Below are 21983 nucleotides of genomic sequence, written 5' to 3'. Positions count from 1 at the left end.
GCAAAAAGAGAGTGGAAAAGCCATCAAAAACATCTTTTTCTGCCGCTGTCGCACTCGCCAAGTTCTCCTCTCACAGGCTCTCCTTCAACCCAGTCGGGTATTCTTTGTCACTCTTCCGTATAGATAGATGCTGGTATAACATGCCTCTCTGAATATGCCCTTTCATAAACGTTCTCGGTGATTGCATTCGTCTTTCGACTCGGCTTCATCTCGTTGAAAATGGCCTCCGCGGGGGCCACCGGCGCCTCAGTCACTGAGCTCGCCTCTAAGCTCTACGAGCATTGCCTAAACAACTACCCTCCTGATCAACTGTTCTACCAGCAGGACCTGCTTGGCCTCGGCATAGTCCCCAAGTCGGACCTTGCGCTTCTGCTGCGATGCACCCAATCGCTCGTTGATCAGAAATTGTTTCGCCTTCTTCAGGGCAAAAATGACCGATTGGCTTGGAAGATTATCTCACGGGAAGATGCTGAAAAGTATGCCATTGTCCTCTAGGACTTTTCGGGCGACCTCCCATATGATAGGCTAACGTGACAATTTTACTCTCAGACTTCAGAACCTGAGCCCGGACGAAAGTTTGGTATACAACGTGATCCACTCCACTGGTCGCAACGGTATCTGGGTCCGTGCGATCGGAACTCGAACCGGTTTACATAAGTCTATCTTAGACCGCTGCCTTAAATCTTTGGAGGGAAAAAACTATATCAAGAGCGTGCACAATGTCAAATTCCCAAGTCGGAAAATGTACATGCTGGCGGGCCTCGCCCCCAGTGAGGATGTTACTGGTGGTGCCTGGTTCACTGACGGAGTCCTCGATGAGAACTTTATAAACACTGTCGCTGGGTATATCGAGTACACAGTGAGCAGAAAGAGTTGGTTTGAAGTTTCAAATGTGGATGCGCACCGAACCAAGCGCATGAAAACTAGCGATGGTAGCGCGTCCGTCAAACAAGAGGCTGGACAGAAAACATTTATTCCTTTTCCAGCCGGTTACCGTGGTTATCCAACCGTGTCGATGCTCACAGGTGCAGTTAATGAGAGTGGAATTACTCCTGTTCGTCTGGGTGAAGAAAGTATAACACAACTTCTTGATATGCTCTGCTACGACGGTAAGCTGGTGGCCTTGAACAACGGGGAGATGTACAAGTCGGTCAAGAACCCAGAAGCTGTTAAGCAGTCGCAAGCGCGCAAGCCCGCAGGCGAGGATAAGGGAATCGACGACCGGCTGGTAACGAACGGCATGACAGAGGCACCTTGCGGTACCTGCCCAGTGTTTAAGCTTTGTGCCCCTGGAGGAGCCGTGAGCCCAGAGAGCTGCGAATACTTTGACCCTTGGCTGGAAAAAGCTCTAGGGTTTTAGGTCTTCGTTGACCCTAGATCCTCTTGTTATTTTATTTTTATTATGTACAATGAGCGCAACGGCGCCAGTCATGTTTGCTTGCATAGCGATGGCGTTTCACGAATCTTGGGATTGGCTATGGTCGAGGCCTCATCTTCTCTTGCGGGGAATTTACGGCCTAAAAGTGCAATCGGGATACGGATGGTTTGGTTCTTACAGAAGCTATTGGTTTGCTTCATTGCGTGGCCTAATATTTGTACCTTATGAAACGGTGAGAGGCTAAAAATCTACGAGAGCTATCGAATTGCTCAATGGAGTGGAATAACATTCAATCTCAGGAAGCATTAGAGGCTAATCATCAAGATAAATTGGGGGGTATGGTCAACTATTTAACTTGGCTGCACACTGAGGACAAAACCACGTGCCTACAGGCTCCCTGGTCAAACCGACGCACTTCCAGTGGAACCACTCGAACTCGCAATTTTCGTTATCGCAAGCAACCATGTCACCATGGCTGACACTGCGGCAAGTACAATAGACCTTGGTATCTTCGTTGCCCTCATCTTCTTCCTCTTCTTCCATGTCGTCATCCCCACGCCGAGCATCGCTGTTGTTCTCGGAATCTGAGACATCAGCGCTACTGAGCATCGAATCATCCTCGTCTTCATCACCGCCGGGGGCGGAAGGCGATTTCTTTGTGGTAAGCTTAATACGGCCACTAGCACTGGACGACCGCTTAGTTGATTTGCCATTCAGTCCAGATGATGCCTTAATCTTTTTCAATTGTTGATGAGGCGCAACCTTCTTTGTCAAGGCCTTTTTAGTTGTGCTTGATGAGCGTGGCCCTGCACTACCAGCACGACTAGAAGCTGGTGTACCTCCCTTGGGTGTGCCGGGGCCTAAGGAGGATTGGCGGAGATTCGACGATGCTGCTGGTAGCGTTCCTAGTGAAGGGTTTAGACGCCGTCGTTTGTTCTCTACGGCGCCGGCTGATGATTCGCGTTGTCGTTGGTGGAAATGAGCTGTGCCACCAGCGGGAGTTGCGGGAGCTGAGCTTCGCGCTGCAGTCGGAGAGCCAAGGGCAGCCACGCCTGCTGATCGAGCCAGAGATTGGTTAAGTCTCTGAGTGGCGGCTATTATAACGTTGGCGTTTCCAGACGTAGGATGTAGGGGAGTGTTGTAGGCGTTAGAGTCGGAGGCGGAGTCAGGAAAAAAGATCTTTGGGAGGTCTCGGTACTGGTCGCTGTTGTTGAAGAGAGAGGGCAAGGGAGGGTCGTTGGAAAGAACACCGTCATTCTGCAAGTCACGAATTTTGATGTCCAATTTCTTGATTTGCCGGTCTAACAAAACGCACGCTTTCTCACTCAATTGTATCTTCTCATCCTGTAGTTGTTGCGACTTGTCAAGATTCTGTAATATGACTTTTCCATACTGCTCTTCTTTGGGATTCGGCGTCAGACTGCCATTCATTTTGATGAATTTTTGTAAGCTACTGTCTCTCGAATTGATCGTAGTGCGACATTCCTGGATGATTTTGTCTTTGGCCTGAATCTCTTCCATCAAGTGGTTAATTTCCGCTGGCAGATTCGCAACATCATGAACGAATTGCTCTAGCACGGATGCGCAGTCCTCAGCGCCGTGCGCCATGTCGGTGTAGTTTTCAAGCGACCTTGATTAATATGCGCCACTGATGTTGCAGTAGTTCGGGCTAGCCAGAGTTTCTGGTGTAGTTAGCCTTAAGAGCGAAAGATTCGTTGACTTGTATAAAGTAGGGACACGAGCGAGTACCAGTCGTATTTGCAGCTGGCAGAACGCGTGACCAAACGTGGAGAGTCGTTGGCTGATAATGGATAAGGTGCCTGCGACGGGGGGCTGTCTCGACTGGAATAATGTGACTCCGGATGTGCCTGAAAACAAATCATGCACAGCCACATGTACGTGAGCATTAGCCACAATTCCCTTTTCAACCTGGGCGGGGTATCTACAGCCTAACAAATAAGGCAACAACCGGCGATAATTGCTGATGACGATGTATTTTTATCACAACGCACTTTGATGTATAATTTTCAGTGATATATGACCTACTTCTTCAAGTATATATACTGAACTGCTTGGATAAAGTTTCTAATGCTTACTATGAAGATTGGAGACCTCTTTACAGGATATCTCGGTATTTCCTATGGCCGGTTTAGTATCCTCTACTATGAGCCGGCATATCGGCACAACCACACGCTATCACTAATACCTTGTTTGACGAGAGATTGACTCGCAGTGCAATACCAGTAGTCCAGTAATACCAATTAACTGCAACTCAAAATGACGTCCCCTGCAGCATGACGAACTATACAATGCAAACAGTACAAACATCTTTTTTTGTAGTTCCCCGCAGCAATGTGAATATGACTGTTTTCAGTGCCGCTGAGAAACCTCCCTACTACATAATTGCCTTCCTTCGACTGGGGACTGTACCCCATTGAATTGCATTGCGCGCATTACATCCACCGGGTATTTCTAGCTACCGCAACTAGCACTCTATAGGGGCTTCGGAAACAAGCCATAATGGGCCAAGAAAGTTCCCCTCCAATTCCGGAGGGCATTTGCTCTCTTCTTGATACTGATTTGTACAAGTTGACAATGCAATGTGCCGTTCTGAAGTACTTCCCTGATGTTAGTGAGTATATCTCGATTCTTATATGGTGTGGTTGAATGCCCTGACGAGTTGTGCTACATAGACGTGACGTATGGGTTCACGAACCGTACTCCACACATGAAGTTAACGCGCGGGGCCCACAAATGGCTTCTGAAGCAAATGGACAGTATGTATGGCCTTATGGATGATTGCGCGAGCGTTGAGGTAACCCTACTTTCTGGTAGGACTTGCGAACATTCGAATCACGGAAGAAGAGATTAAATTCTTGAGGACTCGATGTCCATACTTCAACGATGCTTACCTGGATTTCCTGACCACGTTCAAGCTCAAGCCTTCAGAACAGATCGAAATCAAGTTTTCACCCGTGAATGATACCGGCAGCGACAGTGACACGGGTGATGTCGAGTATTTGGTCAAGGGTCTCTGGGTTGACACGATTCTGTACGAGATCCCGCTGTTAGCGTTGACGAGCGAGGCGTACTTTATGTTCAGCGATAAGGACTGGGATTATAGTTGCCAAGAGGAGAAGGCATATCGGAAAGGATGCACGCTGCTTGAGAATGGTTGCATCTTCTCCGAGTTCGGATCGAGACGACGCCGTGATTACCATACTCATGACCTGGTGATGACTGGGCTGATGAAGGCTGCTGAAGAGGGAAAACGACAAGGGTGGAAGGGTAAATTCACAGGGTCAAGCAATGTTCACTTTGCTATGAAATATGGTGTCGACCCTGTCGGCACCGTGGCGCATGAATGGTACATGACCATTGCTGCCTTTACGGATGATTACGAGAATGCCAACGAGTTGGCCCTGCGGTACTGGCTTGGCTGTTTTGGAAAAGGAGTACGTTCAATCACCTGTGATGTTTGCAAGAGACTACTAACCTTGACAAGGTTCTGGGTATCGCCTTGACGGACACATTCGGTACCCCCGCTTTTCTTGATGCATTCCGGAAGCCGATTCCTGCATTTACCTCCGCAGGAGTTGGTGCAGTCAGCACATCGGCATCTGGACCTGCCACAACTAGCGAGTCGACAGTTCAAAGCGAGGCGGACACCAAGGCCCCGATCACCGCACCACTTCATGACGGTGGAGCTCAGATCTCCAAAGAAACATATGCTCAAGCCTATACCGGTGTGCGTCAGGACTCCGGTGATCCTGTATACTTCGTGAAGATGGTGCGGGACTTCTACGACAAGGAAGGCGTCACAGACAAGAAGACCATGGTATTCTCTGACTCTCTCAACATCGAGCATTGTCTTGAGTATAAGGTTATTGCGGAGGAAGCTGGATTCCAACCTGTCTTTGGTGTTGGCACATTCTTTACCAGTAAGTACTAATCTTGGGCATACTCTCCAAGCACTGGGCTAAATGTAAACAGACGACTTTACGAATAAATCAAATGATGAAAAGTCCAAGCCGCTCAATATTGTCATCAAGATCTCTACAGCAAATGGTCGCCCGGCTGTCAAGCTCAGTGACAACATGGGCAAGAATACGGGAGACAAACAGAAAGTCCAGGAAGTGAAGAAGAAGCTCGGCTATGTCGAACATGAATGGGAAGAAGGCGACGAGAGCAACCGTTGGTCCAAGCGCTAGTCGCCTAGACGCTAAGACTGGAGTGCCGAATAGAGGATGGTCACTAGCTATAATGTCTTTTCCATAGAGATACTCTACCTAGACGGAGGGCTGTTATACAACTATGAACTCAAGTTAAAAGGGAACAGGAATTTTTATCTTGGTTGGGTGGATTTTGTGCTGAATGAATTAAACGCATCGCTCGCTTCTGCATTGAAGACAGGGTATCACAGATGAATAATCACGACTATATGAGAACAGCATGATGAGACTTTGCAAAGCTGGACAGTTATATGTATAAGAAATAATATAAACACACTCTTCATCCTAAAACATCTCGTCACCAGAGTTAAGCCCCAGGTCTTTGTCCAAATCACCCGTGATCTCTTCTTTCCTAGGAGCATTCGAGTTTTCTTCCTGTTTATCTGAGAACGTGAAGAAATCTCTGCTGTGATCCTCTAGCACGGAGCTAGAAAAGTCAATCTTGAAATCTGCTCCTCGTAAGAAGTCCTCTGCCCAGTCGATATCAATATCCGGATGGCTGGAGGACTGGAAGAGTGGGAATTCAGTGTTGTTTGAGTCTATATCGAGAAAGCTTGACGGATTGAATGAGGAGTCAGGCAGAGGAGAATGAGTGTTGAAGGCGGAGCTGAAGTGATCGTCAAAGTCGTTTGTAGGCGTAAGGTAATCTTGCTTAGCCTTAGATGGGGAGATACTAGTATTGTTGGCTGCTGTACTGATTGCAGTGCTGTTCCGCTTCGACCTTTGGTCGACGGGGCTGGGCTTGGGGGGCTCTGGACCAGGGTTGTGTGGCTTATTCACGGTGTCCGTCTCTGTTGGTGGGACCCAATGCTCTGGTGTTTGGTCTTCAGTTGGGGATAATGTCTGTATAGTGGCAACATCGCTCCCCCTCCGATATGGCTCGGTGGGTTGTGGCTGGCTTAGATTGATACTGTTGGATTGCATGATTTTGAGTAATGTACTCGCGCTGTCTGACTGGACTCTAACGGCGGCTTCAATGTTGGCAACTTCCATATCTGCAGCTGGATATAGCTCTTTCAATCCCTGCAAAACCTGGACACACCGGTGGAAGTTACGTATGCTGGCTTCTCGCACCGTAGGGTTATCAGACATGGAGTTAGCCAAGTGTAGCACAGTAGCAGGTATGATGACTGTCACGCCAGACTGGGGCAAAAATTGAGTGAGGTTCAGCTGGTTCAGGCCTTGGATGATTTGTGTAATCCCTATAGCTGCATCGTGCATCTTTGACCGAGCGGTATTGGTCAACTCGATGCGTGACTTACTCTGGCCCTTGTTGGACCCGTACGCCCATGGTCGATATAAGGCACTTATGGTAGCATGATACAGCATTCTCACCATGGCACCATGGAGAAGTAAGACATCTTCTCCATCGTTAAAATTCGTTTTCGAAGCAGGGATGAATTGTGCATCCTTTGGGAGGGAATTAGCCCACGAGTCAAGTCGTTGACTGCATCGGGCCAACTCTGATTCTGAGGCTTGCCTGGGGGCTAAAGTAATAGTGGTCCGGTTAGTTATGCCGAACAGGCGCTGCGACGGAGAGTACTGGGCGAAGAGCACGCGACCGATGCATTGACAAAGTTTAGTTTTCTCCATGAACATGGTCGCCAGACGCTTCTGATGGGATGGGTCCTCCAGTTGGCGACAACGGAACATATTAATGACAGATGGGTGAAAAGATTCGTATTCAAAATCGTCGAGTCTCAACATTGGGACGTTGCTGGTTCCTTCGTTGACTTGCGTAGGGCGTCTCATGCCCAAGGAGATGAGACGGTCCCGGGAATATAAGCTCCACCACAGACGTATCCTTAATCCTTTGGTTTTGAGGTCCATCGTGGGGGATGTGGTAGGGTCGCGGTTTAATCCGATTGAATGAGCTTGGGTGTTGCAGACCCCAATCCAGTCCCATATGTCTCTCTGTGGATGGTTTACATGATCGGTCCAGTATGTCATTAATAGTAGGGTCTGCAAGATGACTATTCGGTCTTCTTCGCAATCTAGGGAATAAAGAAGCTGCTCCTCAGTTAGCACCAGAGAGTAAATATATGTTCTGCTGTACTTGCTCTTAGTCGCGTGTAGAACGCGCTCCGCGCAATCTTTCTAGTCGCATACCCAGCATCTTGCAAGTGCTTAAGATCCACAAAGGCCGTTGCCACAAACATCACCGCCTGAAAGAGCAGGAGGCTAATGTTACCGTTTGGATCGTTCTCGGCCACACATCTCAGGAAATCCTGCAAGTTCAACACTGGCATAAAGCTATGTACCCATTTGATGTAGCATCGTAGTAACTCATTTCGCAACCCGCTTTCTGGGATCGAGAGGGCTCCACGGAAACGTAGAAACTCTAGGTCTTCCGGGGATATGTGAGAAGGAAGTGGCTTTAGAAAACGTGGCTCTTCATCGAGAATTGCAATAAGAGGGTCAAAATCTGGGTCTATCAGATCCTGCACCGCAGTCACCATGTTTTCGAGAGGCAGAGACGGCCGAACCGCCCGGTTTCCTAGAGTCCGCCATGTCGGAGGCGATTTAGAGTCTTGTAGCCAGGGGGTACGCGCATCGTACCCCAGCGAGTTTCGTTTGGCCACATGCTCGCGGTAATGTATGTCTGCGTCTGACGCCGTGCGCTTCGTGGTCATCATGATGAAAGTAATTTTGTAGATAAGCTGCTATGGCAGCTGTGCAAGAAAGAGAACCGACATCAAGAATATTCCGCCATAAACTCAACCGGAGTTGTATTCGCACAATCCTAAACATGGAATTCGCTAGCGATCTCCCCGGCAGTTGAGGGCGGTGTTCCGGAGGTTCCCCGTGTGGGGTAGCTGCGGGTTTTCCCCCGCTATCTTGATATTGGGAAGATTTAAGTGGCCAGAGGTCAAATCAGTGAACCCGAGGCGTTGGCTTCCAAGCACTGGCATTGACATGCCGTGTCCCGACGGACGGAAGAATGGGAGCGTGCTCTGGTATTAGCCTGGCCGTTATTCTTTATATCGGGTACGGAGTATTTGTAGTATGTACATGTGACATGTACGTGCAGAAGTGCCTGAGGTATCAAATACTAATACTTTGGTTTGATTATTCTGAACGTCACTCGGTGCCTTGTTATAGCACTGCTGCGTTTTCTTGATTTACCTGTTTATAAATAGAGTCCTTCAAACCCGTCTGTTCTTAAACCCACATAGCTGGAGTTTCCCTGACAGCTGTAGATATTCTATTGTGTACCCACAAGACTGGTCTTTGTATTGGATTAGCTCATCTTTGAGATCCAATTGGGTCTCGACCACATTAATCATACTTGGACGCAGCATTCGAAGAGAAGTCTTTTCCACAAGAGTTTGAATCAAACTCGAAAGGATGTCATGTCGTATTGGGTTATCATGTTCTTTTCAGACATATCGGAGATGATGATGTACGCCACACGAGTCCATCCAAAAGCATATATGCCCACAAAAGCACAATCCATGCAGTATAGTACAGGTATCCATTACTTAAAACCAAGGAAAAATAATAGCAAGTTCGAGTCTATTCCGAATCGACCTCAACAAATCGCCTGACTCCCAACGAAGTTATATCCCAATAATGGTTGCGAGCCACGGATGCATTCGGATGCTCCATTCACAGACTAAAACTCTCATCAGCTTTTGTGAATACGAGAAAAAACTGAGATTATCGCCAAATCATCAGGGGAAAAGAGTGTCGACTTACGGAGGGAGCAGGAGTTCGCTGAGAGAGCTGTAAAGGAAAGCGACACCGGCCTGTGGTAAAAGGACAATCAGAATGCAAATCGAATAAAGACAAAAACATTGCACAATCGTTAACTTACGCCGAAGACAAGAACACTTCTCACGATGGTGGCGTTCTCAGGATGAGTGACTTCATCGTAGGCGGCACCCAAAAAGCTCTTTTCCTGGTGGGCAGAGACGACGCGTTGTCTGGGAGCCATTGTGAAGATGTGAAGAGCGAAGGTGTTATTCAAAAGAGAAGTAATTCTCCGGGTGTGATGTCTGCGTAGAGAGGCAAAGCTGGAGTAATGGTATTGAGACTGCGGAATGAAAGTAAATCGATGCGCTCCGAGAAATCTTTCGGCGCTTGGCGGTTGCGTTGTTAGCTTATCACGCCGCCCGTAATGTTATCGGAGCAGCTACGCGACCAAGTGATGAGAACAAATTCCTGGGCGCGATTTAGGGAATATATATTTCAGTTATCAGGCCTATCTTGAAGCATATCTGAATTACCTGTTCCAGACTATTTTGGCGTCAGGCTTGGCTGGTAGGCTACGAGGGTTTCTTCTAAGAACGCCCCTCCTACACAAGCCGCAACAATGACCAGCATAGATGAGCTTTTCAAGGTAAGATATCTATAATCCATATCAGACTCATTAGTGCTGACGAAGTAAGAAACCCACTTCAGCAGCCAGCGCCAAGCGTAAACTGGACGCTACCACAGATCCAAGTACACTCTGGCCTTCTACTTGTTCCTTCGCCGCTTACTGACCTTCGACACAAAGATGAACTCTACAAGGCTGCCAAACTAGATGCAAACGGCGATGTGAAATCCAAGGGAAAGGAGCCAATGGTTGAAGACGAGAACGAAGATGATGGTGAAGCTGGTCCAGAGCTACCTCCGGACTTCGATGCCGAGGATATCCCAGACGATGAGGAAGGGCGCTTTTTCGGAGGCGGCATGGAGCGCCAGACGGCTCAGGCGATGCATTATATTGACCAGCAGGAAGAAGGGGATGTTGCGGTAGGTACAGCCAAGCTTGTAGAGCTGCACTCCTTGGATGCTGAGACTCTGGCTTAGCCCGAGAAATTCGATGCCGCATGGCTGCGACGATTTGCTCTCAATTTCGAAAAAAAGATATCAAAGAATGCCGAGTTGCGCGGAAAATATGAGAACGATCCACAAAAGTATGCGATGCATTTGCGCTTCATCATTCCAGGGTGCTAACTTTATGTCCAGGTTCATGGCCTCGGAAGCCGATCTAGACAACGAAATAAAGGGACTATCCATTCTCTCAGAGCACCCCGAATTATACATGGAGTTTTCAGAGTTGGGCTGCGTAGGCTCTCTGATATCTTTACTCTCGCACGAGAACGCAGATATTGCCATTGATGCGATCCAAATCATCGGCGAGTTAACCGACGAAGATGTTGAAGCCGAGCAAGAACAATGGGACACATTGGTAAATGCAATGGTACGTTGCCGAATCCATGATTTGCCGTATAATGCTGATATCACTAGTTGGATGCCGACCTTATCGAACTATTAGCCCAGAACTTGTCACGGTTGGACGAAGAGTCTGATGTCGACAGAGCAGGGGTTTACTATGTACTGAGTGAGTTGGCCCTGTTCCTAGACTGAGGCATAAAAACGAAACTAATTCGTTCAAAGGTGTTTTAGAGAACCTTGCGTCCCAAACTTCACATGCAGAGAAGCTAGGCGATGATTCAAATTTGCTTCCATGGCTCCTGACTCGCATACAGAAGAAGGAAAGACCGGTAAGCCAAAACCAGCAATATGCAGCTGAAATATTAGCCATCCTATTGCAGTCGTCTTCCAGGACGCGAAACAAATTTATTGGTCTCGAGGGCGTCGATATCCTTCTTCAACTGCTCAGCCAATACCGTAAGCGCGATCCTGCAAAGGATTCAGACGAGGAAGAATTCGTGGAGAACCTGTTCGACTGCTTGATCTGCCTCGTCGATGAAGACTCCGGAAAGGAAAAGTTTATTGAGGGCGAAGGTATCGAACTTGCACAAATCATGTTGAAGGAAGGAAAGTTCAGTAAACCGCGCGCTTTGCGGGTCTTAGATCATGCCCTGGGTGGATTGGGTGGCAGGCCCGCGTGCGAAAGGTTTGTCGAAGCAGCATGCTTGAGAACAGTGTTTGGGATGTTCATGAAGAAGGTAGGGTTTCTAGCTTTCTGGATCATGGGCTTGAAGCTGACCTCGCACAGCAAGAAAATCAAACGATAGAGCATTTATTGGGTATCTTTGCTTCGCTTCTGCGTCTCCTACCGGGAGGCTCAGCAGCCCGTATCCGTACTCTTGCTAAATTCATGGAAAAAGATTATGAGAAGATTGAGAAGTTAGTAAAGCTGAGGCGCGATTATGCGTCGAGGGTAACGCCAGTTGAACAAGCTATCGAGAAAGAACGGAAGAATTTCACTGAAGAGGAACGAGAGGTGATGGCAGTGGAATGGCTCTCTCGGCGATTTGATGCTGGTCTATTCTCCCTCCAGGTTTGTCGCTATCTCTTTGTGAAGGTCGCTCCGATAACTGACATGAATCCCAAAGCTCATCGATGTAATGCTGGCGTGGCTTGTGGCAGAAGATGATGGCGCTAAAAAGAAGATCATGTCCCTTTTGGCAGACCGCGACGAAGGCCTTTCTCTGATCCAGGGCACATTGAAAGGTAAGTTTAGTCCTTGCTTTCCTTTAGTATTGTACTGACCCCATGTTAGAACAAATTGAAGGGCTTTCGGACGATGACCCCGGACAGAGAGATCATAAGGAAATGCTTGAGACTCTTTTACAGTTCGTATAAACAAACTTGCTAGCAGTAGGATATCTATGGGCCTATGTATTATAGTTAATACCATTCATCAATTCCATCTTTATCAAAGTAAAGTCTACTAGTGCCTCAGGCGTGAACTGTAAGTCACGTGGTATATTATCGACTTCCACGTTAGTCAGCTGATAGCGCCAAGACCGCGGTCGAGGCTAGTGGCGGCTCTGCTCAAGATCCATCAGAGTCCGGAGGTGAAGCCCAGCACTGCGCCATTCATCCCCATCACAGTTTGTCTGGGATCTCTCACTTTTCATCCACCTGAGATTCCCAGCTCACTGACTTTTTCCCAGCGTCTCTTTTCGACAACGCCTTCCCAGGTGTCACTGCTCCTTTCAGCAGCAAGACAGCCTGTGCGCGGGATCTTTTATTCAAGCGCGTCGCGCTGTTTGCGCCCACTGATCGATTCTTTATCCGGGTAGTATTGGTGGCAGAACCTCGTCAAAATGGCGGACTACGATGATGCCTACGAGGATGAGTTTTACGATGATATGGAGGAGGGGATCACTTCGGAGGATTGCTGGACTGTCATCTCGTCTTTCTTCGATACGAAGGGTCTAGTCTCGCAGCAGCTGGATTCTTTCGATGAATTCATTTCATCGACAATGCAAGAACTTGTGGAGGAACAAGGCCAAGTAACACTCGACCAGACACTTCCGCCTGACGAAGATGAAGTCGATCCCGTTGTTGTCCGTCGCTATGAGCTCAAGTTCGGAACAGTTATGCTTTCCCGCCCCTCGGTCACTGAGGGTGATGGTGCCACCACAATCATGTTGCCCCAGGAAGCTCGTCTGCGAAACCTTACCTACGCTAGTCCCCTCTACCTCGGCATCACAAAGCGAATTATGGAAGGTAGGGAGCGATCGGTTGCTGATCGTGACGATGAGGAGATAGAGGAGGATGAAGACAGAAAGGCTCGTGGCACATACCTCCAGTGGGAGCAGAAGGAGCTGCCGGCCGATCAAGCCAAAGAGGAAACCGTTTTCATCGGAAAAGTGCCTATTATGCTCAAGTCCAAGTATTGTATTCTGAAGGATCTGAGTGAGCAGGCTCTATATAACTGGAATGAATGCCCTTATGACTCTGGTGGTTATTTCATCATCAACGGAAGCGAAAAGGTTTTGATTGCCCAGGAGCGAAGTGCAGGTAACACGGTCCAGGTTTTCAAAAAAGCACCTCCGAGTCCCACACCTTATGTGGCCGAAATTCGAAGTGCCGTCGAGAAAGGATCTCGACTCCTTTCCCAACTGTCCCTTAAGTTGTTCGCTAAGGGTGATAGTGCAAAGGGTGGCTTCGGCCCTACTATCAGGTCCACATTGCCCTATGTGAAGACGGACATTCCAATCGTCGTCGTTTTCAGAGCGCTCGGTGTGGTCTCTGATGAGGACATTCTTAACCACATTTGCTACGACCGTAACGACATTCCTATGCTGGAAATGCTCAAGCCTTGTATTGAAGAGGGTTTCGTCATTCAAGATCGTGAAGTTGCTTTGGATTTCATTGCTAAGCGTGGCTCTTCCCAATCAAGCATGAATCATGAGCGTCGTGTGAGATACGCGCGTGAAATCATGCAAAAGGAGTTGCTTCCTCATATCTCACAGAGCGAAGGTAGTGAGACTAGGAAGGCATTCTTCTTGGGTTATATGGTGCACAGACTTCTGCAATGTGCTCTAGGCCGCCGGGATGTTGATGACCGTGATCACTTCGGAAAGAAGCGTCTCGATCTTGCAGGCCCCCTTCTGGCGAACCTCTTCCGTGTTCTGTTTACGCGAGTTACTCGTGATCTCCAGCGTTATGTCCAGAGATGTGTTGAGACCAACAGAGAGATTTACCTCAATATTGGTATCAAGGCCAGCACACTGACCGGTGGCTTGAAGTACGCTCTTGCTACTGGTAACTGGGGTGAACAGAAGAAGGCCGCAAGCGCTAAGGCTGGTGTCTCACAAGTGCTCAGTCGTTATACTTACGCTTCTACTTTGTCACATCTTCGCCGAACCAACACGCCTATAGGTCGTGATGGTAAAATTGCTAAACCTCGCCAGCTTCACAATACCCATTGGGGGTTGGTCTGTCCAGCAGAGACTCCTGAAGGTCAGGCTTGTGGTCTGGTCAAGAACTTGGCCCTCATGTGTTATGTCACTGTTGGTACACCCAGCGAACCTATCATTGACTTTATGATTCAGCGTAACATGGAAGTTCTCGAGGAGTTTGAGCCTCAAGTGACACCCAATGCAACAAAGGTCTTCGTGAATGGAGTGTGGGTCGGTATTCACAGAGATCCTGCTCATCTTGTCAACACAATGCAGTCGCTGCGGCGACGAAATATGATCTCTCACGAGGTCAGTTTGATTCGCGATATCCGCGAGCGGGAGTTCAAGATCTTCACCGATGCTGGACGTGTTTGCAGGCCGTTATTCGTCATTGACAATGATCCGAAGAGCGAAAACTGTGGCGGTCTGGTCTTGAACAAGGAGCACATCCGCAAGTTGGAACAAGACAAAGAATTACCACCCGACCTCGACCCTGAAGATCGTAGAGAACGTTACTTTGGATGGGATGGGTTAGTGAGATCTGGTGTTGTAGAGTATGTTGACGCCGAAGAAGAAGAGACGATCATGATTGTCATGACACCGGAAGACCTGGAGATTTCCAAACAGCTTCAGGCTGGTTACGCCCTTCCTGAAGAAGAGCTCGATCCTAACAAGCGTGTCCGTTCTATACTGAGCCAGAAGGCACATACTTGGACCCACTGTGAGATTCATCCTAGTATGATTCTCGGTGTTTGTGCTAGTATCATTCCATTCCCTGATCACAATCAGTCGCCCCGTAACACATACCAATCTGCTATGGGTAAGCAAGCTATGGGTGTGTTCTTGACAAACTTCGACCAGCGCATGGAGACGATGGCGAATATTCTCTACTACCCTCAGAAGCCACTAGCGACAACACGGTCAATGGAGTTCCTGCGATTCCGTGAATTGCCAGCTGGTCAAAATGCCATCGTTGCTATTGCTTGCTATTCTGGTTACAACCAGGAAGATTCGGTTGTTATGAACCAAAGCAGCATTGATCGTGGTCTTTTCCGCAGTCTTTTCTACCGTACGTACACAGACAGCGAGAAGATGGTTGGTTTGACGGTTGTTGAACGTTTTGAGAAGCCAATGCGACAGGATACGATTGGCATGAGAAAGGGCACTTATGATAAACTGGACGAGGATGGTATCATTGCTCCTGGTGTACGTGTCTCTGGTGAGGATATCATCATTGGTAAGACGGCCCCTCTGGCTCCCGATGCGGAAGAGCTCGGCCAGAGAACCAAAGCCCATACCAAGCTGGATGTCTCTACACCTCTTAGGAGTACTGAGAGCGGTATAGTGGACCAGGTTCTGGTGTCCACCAGCAATGATGATCTGAAGTTCGTCAAGGTCCGTATGCGGACTACCAAAATCCCTCAAATTGGAGACAAATTCGCTTCGCGTCACGGACAGAAGGGTACTATTGGTATTACCTACCGTCAAGAAGACATGCCTTTCTCTCGGGAAGGTGTTTCGCCTGATTTAGTCATCAACCCTCACGCCATTCCCTCGCGTATGACCATCGCTCACTTGATCGAGTGCCAGCTTAGTAAAGTGTCAGCCCTGCGTGGCTTTGAGGGTGATGCGACACCCTTTACCGATGTTACTGTCGATTCTGTCTCTCGTCTACTTCGCGAGCACGGCTACCAGTCTCGTGGGTTTGAGGTAATGTACAACGGCCATACCGGCCGGAAGCTAGTGGCACAGGTGTTCTTGGGACCTACGTACTATCAACGTCTGCGCCACATGGTCGATGACAAGATCCATGCCCGTGCCCGTGGACCGACTCAGATCTTGACTAGACAGCCCGTGGAAGGTCGTGCCCGTGATGGTGGTCTCAGATTCGGAGAGATGGAACGTGATTGTATGATCGCCCATGGAGCAAGTGCCTTCCTAAAGGAACGTCTCTTTGACGTTTCTGACCCGTTCCGCGTCCACATCTGCGATGACTGCGGGTTAATGACGCCAGTCGCGTAAGTGATCTTCCTCCCCCCCGGATAGTTTTCTTTCATCTGCAATTGGACTAACAATGACCTCTTCGATGTAGTAAACTGAAGAAGGGACTTTTTGAGTGTCGACTGTGCAACAACAAGCACAGGATCTCACAAGTGCATATCCCATATGCCGCCAAGCTTCTGTTCCAAGAGCTGGCCTCAATGAACATTGCCGCCCGCATGTTTACCAACCGTTCCGGTGTGTCCGTGCGGTGAGGGGCCACGGTGAGGAGTCCATCATCCATGCATCTGTACAATCGGCTTTCTTTTCTGTTACGATATCGTCTTACGCGGTGTTTCTCTACATTTTTAATCCTTATCCTCTCAAGCTTTCTGTGTTGTCCACCAAGAAAACAGATTGATTTGGCATTTTTCCGGCGTACCGTGGATTCGAGGGATGCTTCGTATGGTTTTGGTACTTAAACACACTTCCTCTTCTTGCTGCTGGGGATGATTCTGGAGAAGCGAACATGTCTTTGTGTCTTTTCGTTGCTTACCATATCAGAATAAAATTTACAATATTTTTCTTGGAACCTTCCGTTGCTTCCATCCTTGTAGATGCAGCCCCTATCTACTGGGACCCCGGTTCTTTCGACTATTGTGTACATGAGGATGATCCATCTGCAGGTGCATAGATAGGACGCTTGCTCAGCTGGAGGGGATGATGGAATTGACCCCTCCTTGAGTAAAAATTTTCCGGTAAACCTTATCACGATCCTGCAGGGAGGAAAGCAACCAACGTCGACATCCTGTTCGTCGACCGGCATTGACGAGAAAAGTTGATGTGATGGAACTCACAGGCGGTAAGTCCGGGATGGTGGTTGGATGGCTGGTCGACCAATGGACCAGGCCAGTTACCCGCCGACTGGCACCGGCATGGGCGGGGAAGTGAGTGAGAGGGCCAGCAATTGGCGGTTGACCGTCGTGACTCCACCGCCTCCAAGAATAGCAGTTGGATGCCGTGTGACGAGATCCAACAAGAAGGACCTGAGGCTGCCAAAGAGACTGCCTTAAAGATGCCGCAGCCGCCAGGAAGCCTTGCGCCTTCTTCTCTTCTCTTCTCTTTCTGTTCTTCAGCAAGACTGGTCTTGTTTGGAGCTGCCCTTAGTTTTTGTTTGGAGACACCTGTGCACTGGTTGCATTGGTTTAGTTGTTTTGTTCAATTCATTCTACTATACCTTAATAATCACCTTTCTACACTTGCCCATTTCAACTCTTTGATATCAAAAAACACAAAAATCATACTCACATTCCCCTGACAGACGAGCTGTGCTCTCTCATACACCAATCCCAATTATTATCCCCATCTTGAATTTTAACAGTCCAACTTTGTCGCTGGCCGACGTCTCCATTCAGCAGCTCACAACCTTGCTCAGCCTTGTTCAATTTATCGCCGAGGCTTTTTACTATCTTTTTCTAATTTCGTGTCGTGGACTGGATCCGCGAGCATTACTGTTGGATACCGCAGTCAACCAACCAACAAACCAACACGGACTTGATTGAATCGGCTCTGGTAGTCTTTCGACTCAAGTCTTGTATCTTCTGCATCTAATACTGTGGAAGAGTGCTCTCATCTTTGACTTCGACACGATAATCTATACATTCACCGTGAATATTATTTAATCTTTAGTCTCACTACGTCAATCATTCAAAATGTCCGCTGTGCAACTCAAGTTCACTCTTCGGACATCGTCCAATGTCAAGACTGTCCACCTGCTTGGCTCCTGGGACAACTACTCCCGTCAGATCCCCCTCTCCAGGGATGAAGGCAAGCCCGGTTCATGGGTTGGCAAGTTCCGCTTCCAGACCTCCATGCTTAAGCTCGGCGGCCGCTACTGGTATTATGTGGGTTTAACCTCCCCGTTCGTGACTGTTGGCAAGTACTAATTCTTTCAGTACATCATGGATGGATACCACGTCTCCCATGATCCCGCCGTTGAGTACACTATTGAGCCAACCACCGGCCGCAAGCTGAACATCCTCGATGTTCCCGGAGGTAGCAAGAAATCCAGCTCTTCCGCCTCGAAGCCCAGAAGAACCTCCGATGAGGTGGTCAAGGGCCGTGCTCCGTCTCCATCCAAAATCCACCACCCCAAGCCCTCCAAGCCCTACGCCTCCCGCCAAATCCGGGAGACCGACTTCGCTCCTACCATGGAGGACCTCACCATGCGCTTTGCGGGATCCCGCCTGTCAGACGAGTACTCTCTCTCCAACAGCCCACCCAGCTCCGTTGGGTCGTCCCTGTCTTCTCGGTCTTCTCGTTCCTCTGGCAGCACCTCGCCTTCCTCGCTTTCTTCCATGAGTGACCCAGCCAGCGTCTGCCGCTGCGAGCGCTACGGCATTACCCGGAAGGGCGACCGCGTCAAGCTTGACTGCGGTGGTAGCCGCTGTGGCTACGTTACCGAGTCGTCTGAGGCTAGCTGTTCCGAGTCTGACAGTGATGAGGAGTACCGCCGGGCCCGCCGAGGTGTTCGTCGCCAGGGCATTGTTGTGCGTCGGTAAATCATGCAGTTGGTGGAATCTTTACTTCGTCAATTCTATGGAGATGGGTTGACTCCGTCAGTCAAGCAATGTCAATCAATATGGCATGTTGCTGTTATGCCATGATGCTCAGAACACAGTCTCTCCTTAACAGGACTATGAAGAGAACATTTTGATACCCAAAAAAGAAAAACCAAGAAAAAAACATCCGGATCGTGGCTCCGCTACGAGTGTGCCGGACTCACTTCGTATGATAGCGAAGTTGCATTGTGAGGAGGTTCACGTCTGGGGAAGAGAGCGGGGTTAGTACAATGCCTTTGGGCAGAGATGTGGGGAGATAAATAGTATTGGGGGTGAAGCTGAGAAGATGGAAGGACAATGTCGCTCTGTGTCTGTCACTATAACAGACCAGCCAGGCGAATGATTCATGCCATGAAGGAATGAATATGTGATGACTTTGTCTGGTCACGTCGGTGCTGAACCCTAACCAGGGATATGTATTTGACTGCGTCCAGAATGAATGATGAATGATGCTCCTTCGATTAGCTTAAAAAAACATTAAAAAATACAAAAAAAAGTTGTTTTTGTACTTTCAATCCACAAACTTATTCTCAAGCCTCTATCTATGCATAGAGGTACAAGTATGGAACCCCACACTCGGATCATCCGCGACAATCAAGTCCGGATATCCCGATCAAGGCAGATAAAGCATACATGGTCCCCACCAGTTGAGTCCAGTACAACCACTGAATAGATCAGTCAGTACTCACATACAGCCCTATAAAACCAATAAATAACCCCCATCTAACACGATTTAATAGACACCTACACCTCTATCCCCAGAGATAAACCCCGATCCATCCAGTACATACACAAAAGACCCCAACAACTAAAGCAAACGCAAAGCAAAAGAAAAATGACACTTAACCCACTAACAGCCCTGTACAAAGAGAAAAACGGCTCAAAAATAACAACCGACATCTACCTACCCCAAACCCAATACAACAAGAATCTAAAATGCCCCGTCTGTACGTTGTCCCTACCTCCCCTTTCTCTCCCCTCCTACCCCTCGGAAAGTATACAAACCCACCTAGAACCACCAACAATGAATTATATTGATAAATAGAACAGTAATAAACATCCACGGCGGAGCCTTCATGCTTGGCAACTCACGTATGGTCTCCATCCCCCAAATCGAGGACTGTCTATCCCGGGGCTGGATCGTCGTGGTCCCCAACCACCGTCTCTGTCCCGGGGTGAATATCCTCGAAGGCCCGATAGAGGATTGTCGAGATCTCTTGGCGTGGGTGTATGATGGCAGTCTGGAAGGACTTTTACGCGGTCAGGGGGTTGAAACGTTGAGAGTCGATACAGAGAGGGTTATGGCATTCGGGACGAGTAGTGGAGGGTTTTTGGCGCTGAGTTTGGTAAGTTTCCCCCCCCCCCCTCTGCCCCCTTGTCTTCTCTTTGAGTCATCATCTAGATATAGTTTGAGTTCATATGCTAAATGAGGAACCGATATAGGGCTACGACGTCCCCAAGCCACCAAAAGCAATTCTTGATTTCTACGGTGCAGTCCATTTCACGCATCCCTTCTGGACCGCGCCCCTCCCTCACGTGGCTGAGAAGTTGCCCCCAGGTCTGTCCCCGGAGTTCATGGACAGAGTTTACGAGGAGGATCCAGTCCCCACGGATAGCTCTATCTCGCTCGAGGGCCAGACGGAGTCTGGGCGGGCTAAGGGGCCGGATTTTTCGCGGCCGCGGGATGCATTTGCGTTTATGCAGATTGCGAATGGGCGGGTGTTGAGCGCCTGTTTCCCTGGGCGGGATGTGAGGGAGATTGATCCTGTGTGCTGCGTTCGGGAGGGGTTTCCTGCTACGTGTGTTGTGCATGGACTTGAGGATCGGATGGTTCCGATTTGTTTGAGTAGGGAGTTGGTGAGAGTTCTTGAGGAGAAGGGGGTGGAGTGTGAAATGGTGGAGGTTCCGGGGGAGGATCATACGTTTGCGATGGGAATGGAGGTTGGGTCAAGGACTTGGGAGATACAGAGAAAGGGATTTGATTTCTTGGAGAGGATTATTGGTCGAGAGTAAATTCTTATTGGGGTAGAGGAAATGAGATGCTGTATTGTATTGGTGATGTTCTGGCCTGCCAGTTGCATACACCGGAATATTAGGACTATTGAGTGTCGAGGTCACCAGCCTGGAAATCAAAAACTCCATCCATGCAAACTCGTATACCCAGTATACTCCCATTACATCTCAATGCTGAACCGCTGAACCCAAATAATGAATCGCTGATCACTGTCGTAGTTCGTCGTGTCTCATGGCCGGCATCGACAGCCCTAGCTCAGTACTAGGGGCACAAATGATTAAACCGAAAGAAAAACAGGAAGAAGGGGAAGATTGCGTGAGATGTTTGAACTAGTAGAACGTAAAGAGGAAGGAGGAGGCATGCGTTGAATAAAGGCCCGGAGAATCGAATTGTCGTCGGCAGAATAGGTGAATTGGTCGCGTGAGTTTTCATGGTGACTCCAATTGCAGTTGCCTCCAAGACTGACACATCACAGACAAGTCAAAATGCAACGTAGGTTGGGCATTGCAATTGACATATCTTATCGACGTCAAAATCCCTTGCTGGAATAGCCAGAATCGGGCCAATTGCAGCCCTTAGGCGTAGATCCACCCCGTCGTGCGGCATGCTTTTCGCATGCATATCCGACGAGGACAACCTTCTCCTGCACCACATGGCCTCGTTGGCCATACGCTTCACACGGGTCAACCGCGTGTTGGAAATAAAGGCAACCGCAGACCGAAAACCGCTCTACCACTTTGAAACACATGGTAGATGATCTCGGGGTTTGTAAGTTATAATGATAAAGAGAGGGTGGGTTGGCGTCCAGCGAGATGCAACAACGAACTTAAGTCGCCTGTCAAAGAGCGACTTGAACATAAAAGGACAAGGAAAAGTCAAGAGAATGTTGCCGATAGTTTGCTAAACTGGGAAAGGGAGATGCTAAAGTTCGATCATTTATAAAATTAACGTTCAGGCGACCAGACCATCATAGAACACAATGGAGACGCAACACGGAGCAACTGGAGACAGAAGCAAGTCTCATGTCTCCTATCCAAGCCGCTTAGAGAGTCAAACACCGACAGATGCAAGGCATCCGTCAAAATCAACGGTCGTTCATTGCCCGAAGAAAACGTGTATCGCGACTAGGGCAAGAGGTTCTAAAAAAAAAATTAAAAAGAAAAA

General features: G+C 48.6%; 9 protein-coding genes across 9 annotated transcripts; 5 read left to right on the top strand and 4 right to left on the bottom strand.

Annotated features, from left to right (window-relative positions):
* The first annotated feature begins 53 nt into the window (after positions 1-53).
* On the top strand, positions 54-1505 carry BDV37DRAFT_35150 (RPC34 RNA polymerase subunit family protein). The gene is made up of 2 exons (XM_032090506.1): positions 54-476; positions 550-1505. The coding sequence occupies exons 1-2, from the start codon at positions 220-222 to the stop codon at positions 1358-1360; spliced, it is 1068 nt and encodes a 355-aa protein (XP_031935556.1). The 5' UTR covers positions 54-219; the 3' UTR covers positions 1361-1505.
* Positions 1506-1540: 35 nt separating this feature from the next.
* Positions 1541-3085, bottom strand: BDV37DRAFT_35146 (putative PHD finger domain protein). Its single transcript, XM_032090505.1, has one exon. It carries the CDS (start codon positions 2984-2986, stop codon positions 1721-1723), a length of 1266 nt encoding a protein of 421 aa, XP_031935555.1. The 5' UTR covers positions 2987-3085; the 3' UTR covers positions 1541-1720.
* A 683-nt stretch (positions 3086-3768) lies between these two features.
* On the top strand, positions 3769-5855 carry BDV37DRAFT_263862 (nicotinate phosphoribosyltransferase). Its single transcript, XM_032083606.1, has 5 exons — positions 3769-4010; positions 4072-4155; positions 4214-4833; positions 4884-5319; positions 5372-5855. Exons 1-5 carry the CDS (start codon positions 3899-3901, stop codon positions 5587-5589), a joined length of 1470 nt encoding a protein of 489 aa, XP_031935554.1. The 5' UTR covers positions 3769-3898; the 3' UTR covers positions 5590-5855.
* Positions 5856-5895: 40 nt separating this feature from the next.
* BDV37DRAFT_276299 (transcription factor domain-containing protein) lies at positions 5896-8965 on the bottom strand (the record flags this gene model as incomplete). The annotated part of the gene is made up of 3 exons (XM_032085541.1): positions 5896-7620; positions 7671-8231; positions 8951-8965. The coding sequence occupies 3 exons, from the start codon at positions 8963-8965 to the stop codon at positions 5896-5898; spliced, it is 2301 nt and encodes a 766-aa protein (XP_031935553.1).
* Positions 8966-9305: 340 nt separating this feature from the next.
* On the bottom strand, positions 9306-9547 carry BDV37DRAFT_288716 (putative TOM core complex subunit Tom6; the record flags this gene model as incomplete). Its single annotated transcript, XM_032088312.1, has 2 exons — positions 9306-9359; positions 9428-9547. 2 exons carry the CDS (start codon positions 9545-9547, stop codon positions 9306-9308), a joined length of 174 nt encoding a protein of 57 aa, XP_031935552.1.
* A 378-nt stretch (positions 9548-9925) lies between these two features.
* On the top strand, positions 9926-16459 carry BDV37DRAFT_276298 (beta and beta-prime subunits of DNA dependent RNA-polymerase; the record flags this gene model as incomplete). The annotated part of the gene is made up of 13 exons (XM_032085540.1): positions 9926-9952; positions 10002-10056; positions 10112-10350; positions 10408-10514; positions 10567-10801; positions 10849-10942; positions 10999-11513; positions 11564-11848; positions 11904-12021; positions 12071-12143; positions 12495-12561; positions 12609-16222; positions 16297-16459. 13 exons carry the CDS (start codon positions 9926-9928, stop codon positions 16457-16459), a joined length of 5592 nt encoding a protein of 1863 aa, XP_031935551.1.
* A 1240-nt stretch (positions 16460-17699) lies between these two features.
* esdC (GTP-binding protein EsdC) lies at positions 17700-19306 on the top strand. The gene is made up of 2 exons (XM_032090504.1): positions 17700-18088; positions 18140-19306. Exons 1-2 carry the CDS (start codon positions 17897-17899, stop codon positions 18743-18745), a joined length of 798 nt encoding a protein of 265 aa, XP_031935550.1. The 5' UTR covers positions 17700-17896; the 3' UTR covers positions 18746-19306.
* A 412-nt stretch (positions 19307-19718) lies between these two features.
* BDV37DRAFT_35054 (uncharacterized protein) lies at positions 19719-21056 on the top strand. Its single transcript, XM_032090503.1, has 3 exons — positions 19719-19752; positions 19856-20151; positions 20249-21056. The coding sequence occupies exons 2-3, from the start codon at positions 19882-19884 to the stop codon at positions 20816-20818; spliced, it is 840 nt and encodes a 279-aa protein (XP_031935549.1). The 5' UTR covers positions 19719-19752; positions 19856-19881; the 3' UTR covers positions 20819-21056.
* Positions 21037-21682, bottom strand: BDV37DRAFT_35051 (uncharacterized protein). The gene has a single exon (XM_032090502.1). The coding sequence runs from the start codon at positions 21565-21567 to the stop codon at positions 21349-21351; it is 219 nt and encodes a 72-aa protein (XP_031935548.1). The 5' UTR covers positions 21568-21682; the 3' UTR covers positions 21037-21348.
* Positions 21683-21983: the final 301 nt, after the last annotated feature.

The sequence above is a fragment of the Aspergillus pseudonomiae genome, assembly GCF_009193645.1.
Source record: "Aspergillus pseudonomiae strain CBS 119388 unplaced genomic scaffold BDV37scaffold_126, whole genome shotgun sequence".
Taxonomy (NCBI): domain Eukaryota; kingdom Fungi; phylum Ascomycota; class Eurotiomycetes; order Eurotiales; family Aspergillaceae; genus Aspergillus; species Aspergillus pseudonomiae.
This window is presented reverse-complemented; position numbering and strand designations above follow the sequence as displayed.